This window comes from Lissotriton helveticus, chromosome 5_1 (genome assembly GCF_964261635.1).
Source record: "Lissotriton helveticus chromosome 5_1, aLisHel1.1, whole genome shotgun sequence".
NCBI classification, from domain to species: Eukaryota; Metazoa; Chordata; class Amphibia; order Caudata; family Salamandridae; genus Lissotriton; species Lissotriton helveticus.
This window is the reverse complement of record NC_136065.1, coordinates 1589360373-1589377165: the sequence shown is the minus strand read 5'-3', so window position 1 is coordinate 1589377165 and position 16793 is coordinate 1589360373. Positions and strand designations below refer to the sequence as shown.

At 44.4% G+C, this 16793-nt stretch overlaps 1 protein-coding gene across 1 annotated transcript in view; it reads right to left on the bottom strand.

Moving 5' to 3' along the window:
- GNAI3 (G protein subunit alpha i3) overlaps positions 1-16793 on the bottom strand; it is a 332572-nt gene that overhangs the window by 168895 nt on the left and 146884 nt on the right. Inside the window, exons 2-3 of the mRNA XM_078644767.1 lie at positions 6648-6690; positions 6262-6403 (exon numbers count right to left, since the gene is read on the bottom strand). Of these exons, the coding sequence (XP_078500893.1) occupies positions 6262-6403; positions 6648-6690 (185 nt within the window). The remainder of the gene's footprint in view (positions 1-6261; positions 6404-6647; positions 6691-16793) is intronic.

Below are 16793 nucleotides of genomic sequence, written 5' to 3'. Positions count from 1 at the left end.
CTTGACCCTCATTGCCATCTCATGCTGCAAAATGCTAGGGGTTTGGTTAAGATACAAACATTGAAACGACGTGCCCATTCCCTTCAGCAAGGCTCTTGAAGTGATCTTGTTTTGGTGAATGTCCGTTATTGAACTGTTTTTCCCCCACTTATGCTGCTCACTGCTCCCCTCCTATTAGCAGCTTCTCTCTTTAGTGCCAATTTGTTCAAGGTCACGACATAGCTTTGACAATCAAACCAGGTTCCATTTAGTCCTTTAATAATGTTACATGGCTCTAATGTGCCAAACGGCACCACCAGTGTTTTAATTGCAAAAATAAAAGTGTGGGTACTCTGTACTAGAGTACCTGCTTGTTTCTTGATTAGTGCCGGTACTCTCCATCTCAAAATAAAACAAGCATTTACAATGCAATGGTTTCGCCTTTGGAAAAGTTAGAGCTATTGGCATTGTAAATGACAAATTTTGTATTTATGTGTTGGTTTTGAAAACAGATAAATAAATGGCATTGTCATTTACATTGCCATTAGCTTAATCTCTTGCAAATGTGAGACCTATTGTACCCTACGGACGAGCTCAGCAGACAGCAATTACTACCACACACACACACCCAGAGCCACACACACACACACACCCACCCAGAGCCACACACACCCACTCAGAATATTAATATTTGGCTTTTAAGGACTAAAAAGAATGTATTTACCATAACCAGGATTCCGATTTATGTACAAGGTAATGTGAGAATCTGTATTACTTGATCGAAAATCAGGTTCTGAAATGACCAAAGGGGTAAATATTCATACTAATATTCTCCTAGATTATTAGATTACAAGCTTCATATCTATTACCATCAAGACCTGTCAGGGGCGTAGCTAGAGCTTGTGGCGCCCGGGGCTATCCCTCAGGTTGCCGCCCCTTGGAAGAGGGGAGGGTGCTGGGGAAAAAGGACGGTGAGCACAATTAAGAGACAAAATAACAGGCCCCGCCATTGTGTGCCAGCCATCTTATTATTAAAGAACAACAGACCAGGAAGCAGTGTTGCAGCCTTGATTGGATGACTGGTGTTATTGTGACACTGGTAACCTTTCCATGAGTCAGTCCTGTTTTATAGGCACACGGAGTTCACTAACTAGGGTGTAAGGTGAAGCGATTTTGGAATGAGCTACAATATTACTGTGCCCTTTAAGATATAAAGGGAGGGTGACAGGGAACGACTTGCACAAATCTAGCTCATTAAAGCCCACCACTGAGATCCAGATTGTGTCAATATTTCCACCCTTCCTCGTGAATAGAAAAGGTGCCTGCATAGGAGGGATTATGGGTATATTACTTCTCTCCCCCCTCTGTGGTAAAGTGGACGATGCCTAACTAAGGGATTTTAAAGTAGTGGTTCATAGCTGCCAAGGTTTCAGATTGCTTTGTGTGACATTTTCATAATTTCAGCGTAATTATGAGTGACATTTCAAAAACTAGGTGTGACACTTTTTCCGCAAATCAAAACCATGGAATTAGAACGAGGGAAACATAAATATCAGACATTACACCCATAGGGGTCACAACCCGGACACAGACTGTACTTTATTTCAAAAAGACACAATGAGCAGTTTAATAAAAATCAATTTGCGGATTATAGCAGGGTTCGCAGCCCCGCTCATTATTTATTATTTACCCGAGGCTGAAAATACATGTTATTGCTATTCTAAGCCATTACCATACGACACAGTAAGGCATCGGAGGGAGGGGGGTGGGGCAGGGCAAGCCTCAGGAAGAGAGGCTGACTGAAGTACACATGGCCTAGTTCAGAGCCCGACTGTAAGCTGTATTCTCAAAAAAAATACACTTTTTGAGAGAGTGAGCAGTTATATTCATAAATAGTTGCACGCCCGTCAGCCCTGGCCATGGTTTACTGGTATGTCACCGCCTCTACCTAAGAGTACTTGCACCAGTGCGTGTCATGCAGGCTGTCTAAAAACACACATATGGCACAGAAGTCTTAATTTTAAAACATACCGGCACTCTCTCTCTCTGGTACATACTTCATTCTGATGACCAATGGCTTCGTGTGGCAGCTGAGCCCAACTCCAGCACTTCTCCTCCGGGGCTCCATGCGTCTCCGGGCGGGACTTCCGTCAGCTGGAGGAACACAACTCCGCTCCTGCCGTCTCTTCCCCCGGGGCTCCCTCAGCACACGGGAGCCCCGCACCATGCCAACGGTGCTTCACCCTAACCCCCGTTTCCCCTCCCTTGCCCCACAGGACTCTGCTGACTTGCCTGACGCCGCGGCACCTGAGCCCTTCGAAGCATTCTTGAAGGGAGAGGACACGGACGGCGGGAGTGGGTGGGAGGGGGCGGGAGGGGACACGGACGGCGGGAGGGGGCGGGAGGGGACACGGACAGCGGGAGGGGGCGGGAGGGGACACGGACGGCGGGAGGGGGCGGGAGGGGGCGGGAAACGTGCACAGAACAGCGAGGGGGGGGGCGGAAAGGCACACGGAGGGGGCGGGACGGACAGCGGGAGGGGGCGGGAGAGGACACGGAGGGGGCGGGAATGGACAGCGCATCTGAATTCACTTTCAGTGAAAGGGGAGGGAACGGGAAAAAACGTAACTCCGCCCTGGGAAAAAATCTCGGGAACGCCCCCGAATCTGGTCCGGCCTTGACGGACAGATCCGGCACTCAATGGCTAGCCTCCATTTATGGAGCTAGCCAATGAGAGCCGGGGGACGTTCCCGAAGTGCTTAGTGTCGACATAGGATTTCACCTGCGCTGAAAGGCTGCGCAGAGCGCAGCCTTTCGGCAGGCGAAACCCAAAAAGTGCTGGTAATCTGTACCGGCCCATTTAAAGCACTGGGCACAACGGTGCTTTACAGCGTACCAGGAACTTGGAAACTGTCTGTAGAAGGAAAGAATCTGCCTCCTGCTTTCTTGTAATGTGACTGGAAGGGACATGGCACTTGAGCAAAGTTTACCTTTGGAGCGATAAGGACCAAATTGGCTGATTGTGTAAATTATGGGTAGGACACAAGTCAGGGGTGCACGCTGGTAGACAGTGTCTACCCACTATTTTCACAGTCCACCCTGCCAAGAAGCTTTGCCTCACTAAAATATGCTAAACTTGTCTCTGTGTAATTTTCGGACACCAGGACATGTTCAGTAGTGCCTGCACGTTGTCGGATTTCCATTCCTAGCAGCAACGTGCAGGAAGGGAGGGGACTTCACAATTTTCACCTCCAGCTGAGACAAAGATAAAGGCAGAAGTTATGGGGCTATAAGGCCTTCTTTGGCTCCAATAGGATCCTGACTGGTGCTGCCTGGAGATGCAAATGCAATGGAGGGGAAACAAAGACACAGCTGGTTATCACTTCACAGGTACTTAAGAGTGTCATGCTTTTGACTTTGTTCAGTCCCTGTATGTCCCAGTATTTAAACAAATAATCTAAATATCAATATTTTATTTCTTTTTTTTGCGCTACTCACCCCAATGCAGTGTCAGAGCGCCTTACGTACCATACAGATTATTTTACAGATTGTTGACAATAAGTCTTGTAAGTGTGTAATTCCGTACAGAAGATGTGATACATATAAGACAGTGAAGGTAACAAGGTGTAGGAGTGCCTTACTTCGTAGCCCAATGTACTATATCAGAAGGATTAGAACTTATGAACTGCAAGAACATAAGAATTGCTGTGTTAAAAGCAGTAACCCACTCACCTATCTACATAAAATACAAATCTGTCATCTGCATGTTACATGATGTGCTTTGCAGGAGACACATTAACCATCTATACTACTCGGATTCAAATCTGGGACTAGAAAACACAGATCACTATCAAAAGTGTTAACCTATAGAGTTATCTTGCCATTATCATTCTTGTTCACTGAGATTTTCTGGGCACAAAAAGGTCTGTGCAGCAGGTGCCTTATCCCCATAAGATATTTCAAAATGCAGACTTTTAAACCAGCTAGGCAGGAACTTATCTACTGCCATGTTTCTTGTGTTTGCCAATTTCTTCGTGGCAGAGTTTAAAAAAAAAAGAAACACATTAGTTAGGGCCCAGATTTTGCGTTGAGGTTACACCACATTTTTGGCACAACCTGACGCAAAATCTAATTTGCTAAATATCGTAATGAGCTTAAATATACTCATCATAGACCTGCTAAACATATGTGTGAGGTCTTAATATCTGATGCCTCTTCTTGTGAGGTCATTCCCTGTGATGCCACATGCAAAGTCATGTGCTATGTCACATGCATACTGCTTAACTTGGTTAGCCCCCCCCCCACTTCTTTTTTTTCCAGGATTTATGCCCATGACGGACGCAGAACGTAAGATGTGGTCTCTCTGGATCGTCTTGTGGGAGCAGCTGCAGTGCTTACTCAGCAGCCGAGGGGCTGGGTATGCCAGAGCTCCTAGATGAAACGCGTTCACACTATACAACAGACTGTATCCAGTAGATAAACTGTGTGACCTAAGAGGTTAGCACCTAAATAATGCATATTTCAAGGTTTTGTGTACAGGTGCTACTGGTTCCCTGTTTGAAAATGGGGGGGGGGCGCGAGTTGTACAGTCCCGTATATAGAAGCAGACTAGTCAGATGCATTTTACTTTCATCAAGTCTTGGATCCAATTATAGAAAGAACAAATGTACATCGACGTTCACGAGTAGCTGAAGCGTAAATAAAATTTTTAGAACTTTTTATGATTGAAAAATGTAGCTCAAATACAAATGTATTAGGAATGTATAGTCACTTAAGAATATACGGCGCAAGCTTGTAATTGGTTGGTCGGTTCCCAGCAGGGTTCTTCTATGGTGTCAGAAATGTAAGTATCGAGTTTAAAAGAGTTAAGACGAAATATGAACATTTTGTATGCACCATTTTTTGCTTGTGTTTCAGGGCAAATGTTCCTAATCAAATTGAGCGAGGCTGCTTAAGACTATGATGCCATACCTGTCATTACCTATCAGAACCTCCTGCAGTCGCCTTCCTTCAACTTAAAACGTGCAGGAGGTCGTAGGTTTGCCACCCTCGCTTCCTGCTTGTGGAACTCTCTCCCGATGGAGACCCGGAATTGTCAAGATCTCCTCTCCTTCCGGAAAGCCCTGAAGACCTGGCTATTCAGACAAGCATTTTCATAATTCTCTTCCCTCCATGTTCATGTTATTGCTGATCATAGCGCCAAGCAACCAATCGGTGACAGTGCGCTCTAGAAATATTGTAATAAGATAAGATAAGATAAGATCAGCAATGCAACTGTACTTATGCGGCAACGAGGGACCCAATTGTGCGGTGGGATTACCTAAATTAGCAACTAGAAAAGCAAACTACAGACAGTAAAAGCACATTTTATGGCAGTATTACTTCATTAGGTTTGTCATTTCTTCCACACGTTTACACTAGCTGGGCAAAAGGTTCGTCTCATTAGTATCAGTTTAACAACTAAACAGAACAATCAGCAGCTGACAGATGTCCAGTTAGTAGTAACTTTCAATCTGTCTGAGCTAGAAACAAGTTTGTGTGTTTTAAGTCGCCAAAATATAAAGAATATGATGAGAATATGTGGCAAGTGCAGCAAATCCATAACGGAGTGTAAAAAGTGGCGTCTCCAGAATCACATAATTCTAGTGGCTTTGCCCATTCGGCCCAATACTACTTGAATGCACATAGGCCCTTTTTAATGGAACAAATGGCAAAGTGTTCACTCGCTTTGCAGGGTCTGAAAGATGTGTCAATGTATCGAGCCTCCTGGATTGGGAAGGAAAAGTGATCAGCTAAAGTCTACGACTACGGTCAGATGGCCCTGGGGAATTAACCCAGTCAGTTGCATGCAAAATTAGCAATGCCTCGCAATCCATAGAGTAAGGATATATCACTACAGTCTGTGGACAGATGGCAACTGGAAAGATGCACCTCACCTCTATGCATAAGCATCCTACTACCAGTCACAAACCGAGCTACCTTGCTGACAACCTACATAACAGTTCACTGTCCAACAGTAGAAGCAAATCTACTTGCCCTCACTAGCCACATTCAAAACTGGCACACCAACAGGTATGGAAATGCACTCCGACGCAATTAAAATCTACACTGTGTTGGGAAGAGAAGATTGGAATGCCTGCAAGAAAATTACAAGAGTATTAAACTCAACCCTGCCAATCTCCATAGGAGCTATGCCTATAGCCAAACATCTCTCTGCCTCAAGTGATAAACTCTAAAATGATCAGGTACAAAAGCGAAAAAGGAAGTAGTCAAGAAACGTACAGCTCTGGTCACATCCCCGAAATCGATCTTCAGTCTTCCCATGGCTCTTATGATGGCGATGATTGACTGGATGGTATTACTGTACACCACCACCTTGTACTGTCGGCACTCCTCCTCCGAGTATCCATCTTCGTGTATGATCCTGCAACGGAATGAAGATCACTTACATCACGGTGGAAGAAAACAGAGAACACGAAGACTGCTGTCACCGTGTTTGGAGGCTTTATGCGAGATAGGAATCTAAACATCTGTTACTTATAGGATTTGAATAACTCACTATGTTATTGCTTATGCAAGAGATGTAGCAGAAGTGCAAACTAAGTTGACCTGTGTGTTCTGTAATGTGAAAATGAAAACAAAAATCTCATGGGGATTGATGCACTTACTTCATCTGCTTCACTATGGTGCTTTTCCCAGACTCCCCCGCACCTGAAAACAAGGAAAAAGCAGGTAAGAGAAAGTTCAATTAAGAGTCCACGACACTGGATATGATGGCAGTGCTGAACTCCCCATGAAGCACTCTAATAATAATACTTCTACTTGTAGAGCACATGGCTACTTCTTACAAAGTGTCCCAGCGCTAGGATGCGGACATGGAAAACATTGCTTACTGAGAGAGATCGCCACTACCATTACTTCCCCCACTCCAATCGTGCCCCTTCCTGAAACCCAAAAGTCGACGCCTGACAGGCTTGCATAGTAAACAAGCATTGGCATAGCCCATAGATCTCGCCTCTGGGGCCTTATAAGTATTTAGTTATGCAGCACAATATCCTTGGTCCCAAAGGCGAGACCCATTGGCTATGCCAATGCTTGTTGCCCCTTATGAGAGCCCCTGCATCTCCACTGTGCCTATTGCTGAAAGGATTAGCCCCACTCCCCCACCCCAAAATTTGTCTCTAGTTGCGCCTCTGGCCAAGACGACATTGACACCACCAACCACAATGGGCATTTAACAGAGGTGGGGAGGCCAAGAATTCACATGACTATCTGAACCAGGGTTCCGGCTTGGCTCTAAGGGCCCAAGAACGAGCTGAGTCTATAAAAATAATTTGTCTGCACGTGAAACAGTTGGAAATTTACTAGGGTCAGCGTTCGTGACAGACACCTCAGGGGTCTAATGAAATGCTAGTCTGTATTGTGCGAAATGTTGCCATTATTATTTATGAGACACTTTTATAGACTACAGTTTGTATTCTGGAAGGGTCGATAAATAATGAAGTACCCTTAAAGTTGGCAATGTGTAAATTGTGGACTTAAGAGTTTTATAAAAAATAAGCTTACATTACTAAGAGACTATTCAGTTTGACTCCTACTACAATGTAGTGTGTCTCATCGACCACAACGCTCGGCCCTAAAATGCCTGACCTGTAATCATTAGTATCCATTGTTGTGCATCTCTACCGCCGAGTTCAATTTTAGTAAAAATGGGGTTCATTAACAAAATACTATGCGAAGTACACACCTACTGGGGCTGGAGCTGTCTCAATGAATCACTGGATTCAAGCAAGTTGGGCTGAAGACGGCTGGAATGCCAGAAACCGGTCCTCGGAAGCTTGTTTCCGGTCCAGGGAAGGCATGGCTTGGCAGTTCGGGCTGGACTGTTCCCATGAGGCACAGGGTCAGACTGATTTGTATATAGCCATGTCTGAACTGGGTGGCAGAGTGGGCTAAAGAACGGTGATGGATTAAACCCAGATCTTTTGACTGGGTGTGAGTGTTTGATTGATTCAGATGCTCCGTCCATCACCACCCCCCTTTGAACCGCTTTTGGCCGCCATAAGTGTGGCAGGGTATGCTCAGACGTGAGTCCCTTGCTCACTTTGCCACTGGAGTTAAGCTATCCTGGCTGAACACGGCTGATAGCCAGAAACCGGTCCTAGGATGCTTGATTCCGGTCCAGGAAAGACATGGCTTGGCAGTTCGGGCTGGATTGTTCCCATGAGGCACAGGGTCAGACTGATTTGCCTATAGCCATGTCTGAACTGGGGGGGCAGAGTGGGCTAAAGAACGGTGATGGATTAAACCCAGATCTTTTGACTGGGTGTGAGTGTTTGATTGATTCAGATGCTCCGTCCATCACCACCCCCTTTTGTACTGTCAATGAATCACGGGGCACCTCGAGTTGCATTATCTTTGCACTATGCTGGATTATGGCACCCTTATTTTCCAATGTGCAAACACCAGCCTACACAGGTGCTTGTGGGGAGCGTGTGTTTCGTTGCAGAAAAAAACAGGCATTAAAGTACTTTGACAGTGCAAATTTGAGCATGTACACATACACACACACACACACACAGCTGACACAGAAGAAACACCACGCATGCACACAAACACACTGCAGACAGCCACGACACACAGACACACACCGCAGATAGGCACTGCATGCACACACTGCATACACAGACACCACAGATAGGCCCAGCATACACACCGCAAACAGGCACCGCATAGAGACACATATTCAAATGATGGGCGTTTCTACCGTCGACCTGCCGAGGGCGCTTGGGGTATGGCGGCGAGGAGGTAAGTATGGAAGCAGAGATCCTGTGACTGAGCGCCAAAAAAGTCGAGCAGAGGGGAAACATGAGCCGGAACTTGCATGCCGGCAGCAAAAATTATACACTATAGGAGAGGGATACAAAAGAGGGCGCGAGAGCAAGCAGCAGCCAATCTGTTTGGAATTATCGCGCCTGTCTGGGCACGTTAATTGGAAACAAATGCCGCTGCGCGTAACTGCAAGCATTAGGCCGTGGGCGTCAACAGTGGGGCAAAAAGGTGGGACAAAAAGTCGCACGCAAAGGCCAATGGAATATCAAGACTTGGAGCACGAGCTTGCTCTATCGTACGCAAAGTGCTGGTCAGCTCCAAGAGGCCCGCAGCATTTGCGCGCTGCGCTGAAGCTCAACCTAAAAAGCTTTGGCTGCAAAAAAAACAAAAGGAGCTGTAACTTGCAACTAAAAGGGTGTACAGATCAAAACTACAATCCGACCAAGCAAGTGACGGAACAACTCAAGCCTAACAAACTCCAAAAAAGGTGTGTTACGATACGTTCATAATAGTATCCCACCCCCAGTAGGATCAGACCATTCAATTTAAGCAATGGTTGAAAGTTAGCTCGCGTTGGAGTGCGGTGGGATGGGGTTAAATTATACTCCAGACATTGGTTATTGTTAAATATATAGATTTCTATTTGCTATTGCTTCACTCAAGGAACGAGCAGCAGTACTTCAACTTCACCACCAACTGAGGGAAATGTCTTACTGTAACTTGCTCCTCTGAGCAGTCTAAGGTGTAGGAGAACGCCCCTACACATCAAGGAGAGCTCCTTTGGCAGTAATAAGTTTGCAAATGAACATGCATTGGTAGAGTAATGTGCGGTTACAGATCACTGACAACTACTGGACACAAAGTGTGCCGTCCATAAGAAGGCTCAGAGGGGTGAGGGGTGATGTTGTGGATTAGGTGGGCCCTTGGCATAGATTTCAACATTTTATTTCAATGGAAAATTCAGAAATTGGTACCATACTATAAAGATTGTTTTATAGGTTATGTGTTTCATCAAAGCAGTACAAAGGAAAGTTGAATTCCTATTTGATAAATCTACTAGATATGTAAGTGTAGAGAACTACTCGGAAGGTATTTGGTCTTGTGAAGGCAAGGATGCCAAGGACAATCAGCAGTTTATGTGAAAGATTTCCATTTTGTACTGCACGGAAGGGACAATAGTGGATTTTATGGATAATGGACAGTGACAAGTGGAAATCTCGATCCACTTCAACTACAACAGAATACACAACCATTGCTCTATGGCTCTTCCTCTCCAGAATGAGAAAAGCAGATTAGAAGAAGCTCGAAGCAGGGTGAGTGGACTCAAGTTGGCAGGTCAGTAGCCATTAGTCACTCTGATCTGGCCCACCACCTTGCTTCCGGTGCCTTTGTCATAAGGTGGATCTCGCTGGGAATGGGAACAGCCAAGGCGTGGTCGCAGCAACCTGCCCTTTAAAGAGGATGGCGAGGCAGGGCTTGGTCTCTTTCTTCCGTCTCTCTTCAACATGCCGCCGCCTCCAGTGTACATGATCCTGGCCACTGTGCCGAGGAGTCTTCTTTTGTTCCCCACCCAACCAACCACCCCCCCACCCAACCAACCACCCACCCACCCACCCATCCATCCATCCCTCCTTTCATATTTTCTAGGATGTACACTGATGGAATCATGTTATAACTTGTTTTCTTGTAGGTAACACTTTTTATCATGCGTTTTCTGCCTTTTGTCATATTGGGGCATGGTGAATTTATTATTGGTTGGGACACCCTTGGTGACCTTGGCATCTTATTAGAAATATGTCAAATGGAATATCAGTTTCACATGGACCTCAAATGGGGTGTTGGCAGAATTTCACAACCTTTTACTTTTACTGGGAGAGTGAGTCAGTTGCTTACATAGCTTTTACCATATTACTCATAATTCACAAGATTGGCAGTAGGGAAAAAGTGCGCAAAATAATGTACAATTTTTCTTTGATATTCCAAGATAGCATATGCTCAAAGGTAATAATACAACCACTACCAAAAGTTATAAATACAGATAGACAAAGGTCTATCCTAAAGCTACAGCCTCTACTTATTGAGGTAATACTTTTTGCTTAGATAATGTTTTAAAATATTCGTTGTATTTTATACCCGTGTCGTTTTACTTTATGTAAGCAGGGTGGCCCGTTTTTTAAATGATGGACATTTACTTTTATGCTGACTATATTCAACCTATTAGATTATGTTGCATCTTTTATAAGATTTGTTTATGTCCCTTCTCTATATGGAAGCAGGGTGGCCCACTTTTGTATTATGGAAGCTTGCTCAGATGTCGATAACGTTTGTCCTAGTATACTATGTCACATTCATTTGTAAACGCGTCAATATCCGCTCTTTCACTCTTTGTACTTGCAGCTCCGGTTTCATGAATTCAAAGTACATAAATCCGTCTGGTGCTATATTATTTGACAGATATATTAGGTTTCTTTAATTCTTCCCCCTTTTTTTGACATCAATATTCCTTTCTGATCTGACTTGATGGGAAAGGGTTTGTGGAATGCTGTGTAGCTTTTTCTGCTTTTGCAGGTGTAGGGATTGGTAAAACTGCTGGTTGGACTTAGATATTGAACTAATACAACGTATGTCTACTGTTTTGGAGAATAAGACAGTGGTAGGGTTGAAATGGTCACTAATATACTGTGCGTCTCTATTTAGGAACTTGAATTAGTATGGGTGTATGGCCCTTGGACCATTCAATGTATTGCTCTGTCATCATTTATGATGTACATAATTTTGTTAAGTTTTCTTGTGTTTCTTTATGCCTAAGCATAGTGGAAAGTGTGGGTGCTTTGGAGTTTATAATGGGTACTTTCTTACTTTTTACCCTCACATTCTTCTGGTTTTTCTTGTGTGCTTGCACTTTTCCTTCATGCACCTGAGGCTTTTCTCTTCCTTTAAATCCCACGCGAGAGCACCTGCTTCTTCTATGTACTTGGTAATGGATCTCAACTTTGTACTATTTTGTGAGTTATTTCTTCATTTTTTTCTAAGCCTAGCCATGTGAATACCATATGTTCAATGGAGGGTGTCTAAAGTGTGATCTAAGGCTATTTCATGTCTGTTTTTAGCCCTGACGAAGTCTGTTGGCATAAAAACCGGACGAAACACGTGTTGGCAAGATCTTTTGGCCTTCCATTTGCTGAAGAATTTCTCTATGGATTGTGGCAAGAATCTTTAATTTGGTTACCCAGTGGCTGGAAAGAATTGAGAACTGGCATAATATGAAGAAGTCAAGGAGTGGGAACAATAAATTGAAGGAAAGAATGGAAGAGTGTCGTTATTGACATGTACATTTACTTATGCTAGCTCTGCTCAGGTTTTGAAAATTGTGTTTGTACTATTACTCATAGTTCCTCTAGCTGTTGGTGGCCCCTTGGTGTGTTGGAAAAATGCAGTCTGTGCCTAGGGACCAAGTTATGACCCATTCGTCCAGCCTATCCCTCGGGCAGGTGGCGGGAGTACCCCAGGTTGCTGCTGTGCTCTGGGGGCATGGTCATCTAGCATACGTGAATAGATACTGGTTTGCATAGGAGAAGACTTCTTTAGCTCCAAGGTAGGGCCCAGGTTGGGCCCAGAAGAGTTAAGGGTGCCAGGTGAAAAGTCAAGCAATAAGGTTACAACAAGCATTTGCAATGCAATAAGTCACGCAATTGCGGTATTTTGAGCTACTGGCATTGTAAATGACAATGCCTATTATTTATGTGTTTAAAAAAATGCAATAATAAAAGGCATTGTCATTTGCAATACCAATAGGTCAGAGTTTATAAAATGCGAGACCTGTTGTATTGCAAATGCTTGTTTAGAAGCACCCCATGAAGCAATTTCACGTTAATAGAGGCAATGCCCCTTTGTTTAGATGAAGGGTGTCTGAAGAAAGGTCTGCTGCCGCTATTAAAGGAAGTGCAGGGAAGAGAAGAGACAACTGTACGTTGGTTGAGGGTAAGGAGAAAAGGACAGTGATCATTTGGAAATTAGCCAACTGAAACTGAATCAACAGTACAGAACTTAGGGAGGCTACAGGAACGAGAGAGTTGTCAGTGTGTGGCGGTCAAAATTAGAGAAGGCTTCAGTGAGAACACAAAAAGCTGTTAGTGTACGAGTGTACTGAAAAAGAGAGCTCTGACTGAGGACACTGGTAGGTGGGGATAAGTGTGGGGGCAAAGGGTTATCTTGCAGGTCACAGAAAAGACAAAGCTGTCAATGTGGACATGACGAAAGACAGCTCTCTGTGGGGACACGTGAAATAGACAGCTAATAGTGAAGGCATATGAAACAAGCATTGGCATACCCAATAGGTCTCGCTTTTGGGACCTTATAAGTGATTAGCCATGCAACACTTGATGTTGTTAAATGAAGGATATTGTGCTGGATAACTAAACACATATTGTCATAACGGCGAGACCAATTGGCTATGCATTGGGGGGCCTATAAGTGTTTAGGTAGAGCTATTGACTTTGCCAATGTTTCTAAGCTGTGCTGTAGAGAAGTGTGGCTGCTGTGCAGCATGTTGAGAAGTTGTAATTAAAAAGTGTAAGAAGCACTAAGTGATGCTGCGGTGGTTGAGTGATGCTGTGCTGGCCCGGAGTTATGCAGCAGTGGCATTTAGTGATGCTGTGCTGGCCCGGAGAGATGCTGTGGTGGTGCTGACTGATGTGGTGATATTTTTTGATGCTGTGGCAGCGCATAGTGATGCTGTGGTTGTGCTGAGTGATGCTGTGGTTGTGCTGAGTGATGCTGTGGTTGTGCTGAGTGATGCTGTGGTGAAAGTGAGTGATGCTGTGGTGAAAGTGAGTGATGCTGTGGTGAAAGTGAGTGATGCTGTGGTGAAAGTGAGTGATGCTGTGGTGAAAGTGAGTGATGCTGTGGTGAAAGTGAGTGATGCTGTGGTGAAGGTGAGTGATGCTGTGGTGAAAGTGAGTGATGCTGTGGTGAAAGTGAGTGATGCTGTGGTGAAAGTGAGTGATGCTGTGGTGAAAGTGAGTGATGCTGTGGTGAAGGTGAGTGATGCTGTGGTGAAGGTGAGTGATGCTGTGGTGAAGGTGAGTGATGCTGTGGTGAAGGTGAGTGATGCTGTGGTGAAGGTGAGTGATGCTGTGGTGAAGGTGAGTGATGCTGTGGTGAAGGTGAGTGATGCTGTGGTGAAGGTGAGTGATGCTGTGGTGAAGGTGAGTGATGCTGTGGTGAAGGTGAGTGATGCTGTGGTGAAGGTGAGTGATGCTGTGGTGAAGGTGAGTGATGCTGTGGTGAAGGTGAGTGATGCTGTGGTGAAGGTGAGTGATGCTGTGGTGAAGGTGAGTGATCCTGTGGTGAAGGTGAGTGATCCTGTGGTGAAGGTGAGTGATCCTGTGGTGAAGGTGAGTGATGCTGTGGTGAAGGTGAGTGATGCTGTGGTGAAGGTGAGTGATGCTGTGGTGAAGGTGAGTGATGCTGTGGTGAAGGTGAGTGATGCTGTGGTGAAGGTGAGTGATGGTGCTGGTGATACAAGATGAATCGCTATGAAAATGTTGTAAACAATTATAAAAAAATGAAACATTCTCCAAATTTCTCTTATGGTTGCAACAAGTATGCCCTTTTTATTATTCTTGTTTTATCTCGTTTTGTGTATTTTTACAAAAGTGGCACTGTAGGTAAGCATGTCCTAAGGGCTCAGAATGTCTCGGGACCTACGCCTGCGGAAGTGACGTTAGTGGTTAGCAACCGTCGCTTGAAAAGACTAGAAACGCAGAGCGTGGTTAGGATCAGGGGTACAGTCTATAAGCAGCTCTGTGCCGCTCCTGCCTGCAGTGTGGACCAGCAGCTGGCGCCTTTGATTTACAAAAAGTGGGCTCCTTAGATGCAGTATTTTTCCATATCGCACACAGCTCACCACCACAGATTCATTCTCTGCCTTCTGTGATTTTAATAGAAAAACGACTACAACTATCAGAATGCATCCGGGTTGCTTTAGAAGCTGCGCACCATGGTTGTGGCACTTGATAAAAAAAATAAAAAAAATTGGGTTACGCTGCTCAAATCATCCTCTCTTCCCGGGCCTCCAATTACAAAAGGTAAACAGGCCATTAAAAAAAAAATAATGTATGGCGTTTTGTCCAAATTAAACTACACTAATGTGCTGTGTACAATACTTAATGTTTAAGATATACCTGTTAAAAAAAAAACAGAAGTCTCCAAATCACTCTGCACTTCCAGGCACTATGTCGGCATAACACCAAATGGCAAAAATAAATGCATAGAAAGCAAATTAGTCACGCCGGACTAGGGCCAATGTGAGATCGCAGACTGTGCACCGGTATAAAGTATTATATTAGATATTAAAGTGCAGTCTGTATATAGCGCCAAGAGGCCGAACGGCGAGCTTCACTAACACCTGGTGAACTCGCAACAAATGCCAAAATTATGTATACATTGAGCTGTTCAGACCACCATCCATACTCACTCCGGTGCGTGGCGTGCCCTCCCTCGCACGCTTGGCAGCCTGCCAGGTAGGTATGTGTGAGCAGTGGACGCAGCGAGGCTCGCCCCGTCCCTTCTCACAACCCCGGTCCCTGGTACTGCCCCCCTCGCAGTGTGTGGGCAGGTGAGCCAGTTCTGGTGCTGCTCATGCAGTCATAAAATTGCAATCCCCTTCATTCAGCACGATTACTTAATTTAATCAAGTCACAGCGGAGCCCCCACCAGGTAGGCAGTGAGACTGGCCTATTGTGTGTGGGGGGAAAAAGAGCCCCGCTAATGTGATTGCGAACTAATTAGATGGCACTTCAAAGCAGATTAAAAGTGAAATTTGTTGTTTTTTTTTTAAATATACGCAAGCCTAAAGAGGAACACCAACAATACTTATTCGTATCTTTTTTTACATTAATAATTATGTTAAATATATGAGTATGAGAAATATAAAGTGAATATTTTCAAAAAATGAAAATATTTACAAATATTCTAACAGAATCAGTAGTACAGAGCTTCCAATTAAAAAAATATAATTTACTGTTAAATTTATTTTAGGTAAATTGTGAAAAGAAATCTGCACTAGAATATTGCGCACACACAGCCTTTTTAATGTTATTCCGTAGGTTTGCGAGCCACTACTGATATCTAGGCGACACAAGAATAGATAATTACAAAAGTTAAAAAAAACAAGTGTAGGTAAAATAATGTCGTTTAAACAACAAAAGAGAGTAGTTACTGTAACCACAACAGAGAGCATAGGGATAGCAATATTAATCTTTTGGATTTATATAGAAGGCACTCACTCACCAACCTGGTTGGTGACATGCTTCATCATTGGGCCCCACCGGGAGGGGCCGAGTGCCTCCCTGTTGTGCTTCGACGCCAGAGTTACTGCGGAGCTGGTTTTTGTGATGTGACAAGTGAAGTAGTGATAGTGTTATTTAAATAAAAAATGCCTCGATTGTGTCACAAAAAAGTTATTAGGTGATCAATCAGACATATTAAAAACAGAGTATTGGAAGGGGCCAAATAGATTGTTCGGCTGCTAGGTGAGGTCAGGTCAACATGTTTCTGCCATTTACGGTTTAAATTTACCTGGCATTCGTCAGGACCAAAAGAACTAAACCTCGGGGGTATGGGCGCGCTAAGACCCACCCTGACCAGAGGGCGTGTGAGTGAAAAAAAGGCGTGTAAAAAGTGCAAGTTTGGAAAAAACTGCTTTTCTTGGTTAGCCTCTGATTTTAGAGGAACCAGTTGCACCTGCAAAGAAAAGGACAATAACACACATAAAAAGAAGACAAGACAAACAGTTAGTATCTATCCTGTATCTTGAGCATTTATCGGTATACCATGCCCTCAATAGTTTTTTGTGCTGAGGCTGTGAAGATCAGCTTGAGTCATAAACTGTACTCATTAATAGATGAGTCGTGGTACTGCATGGCCTGCGTGGTCAGACCATGACATGTGCATGATTAAAAAGATGGGATTCCATGGAA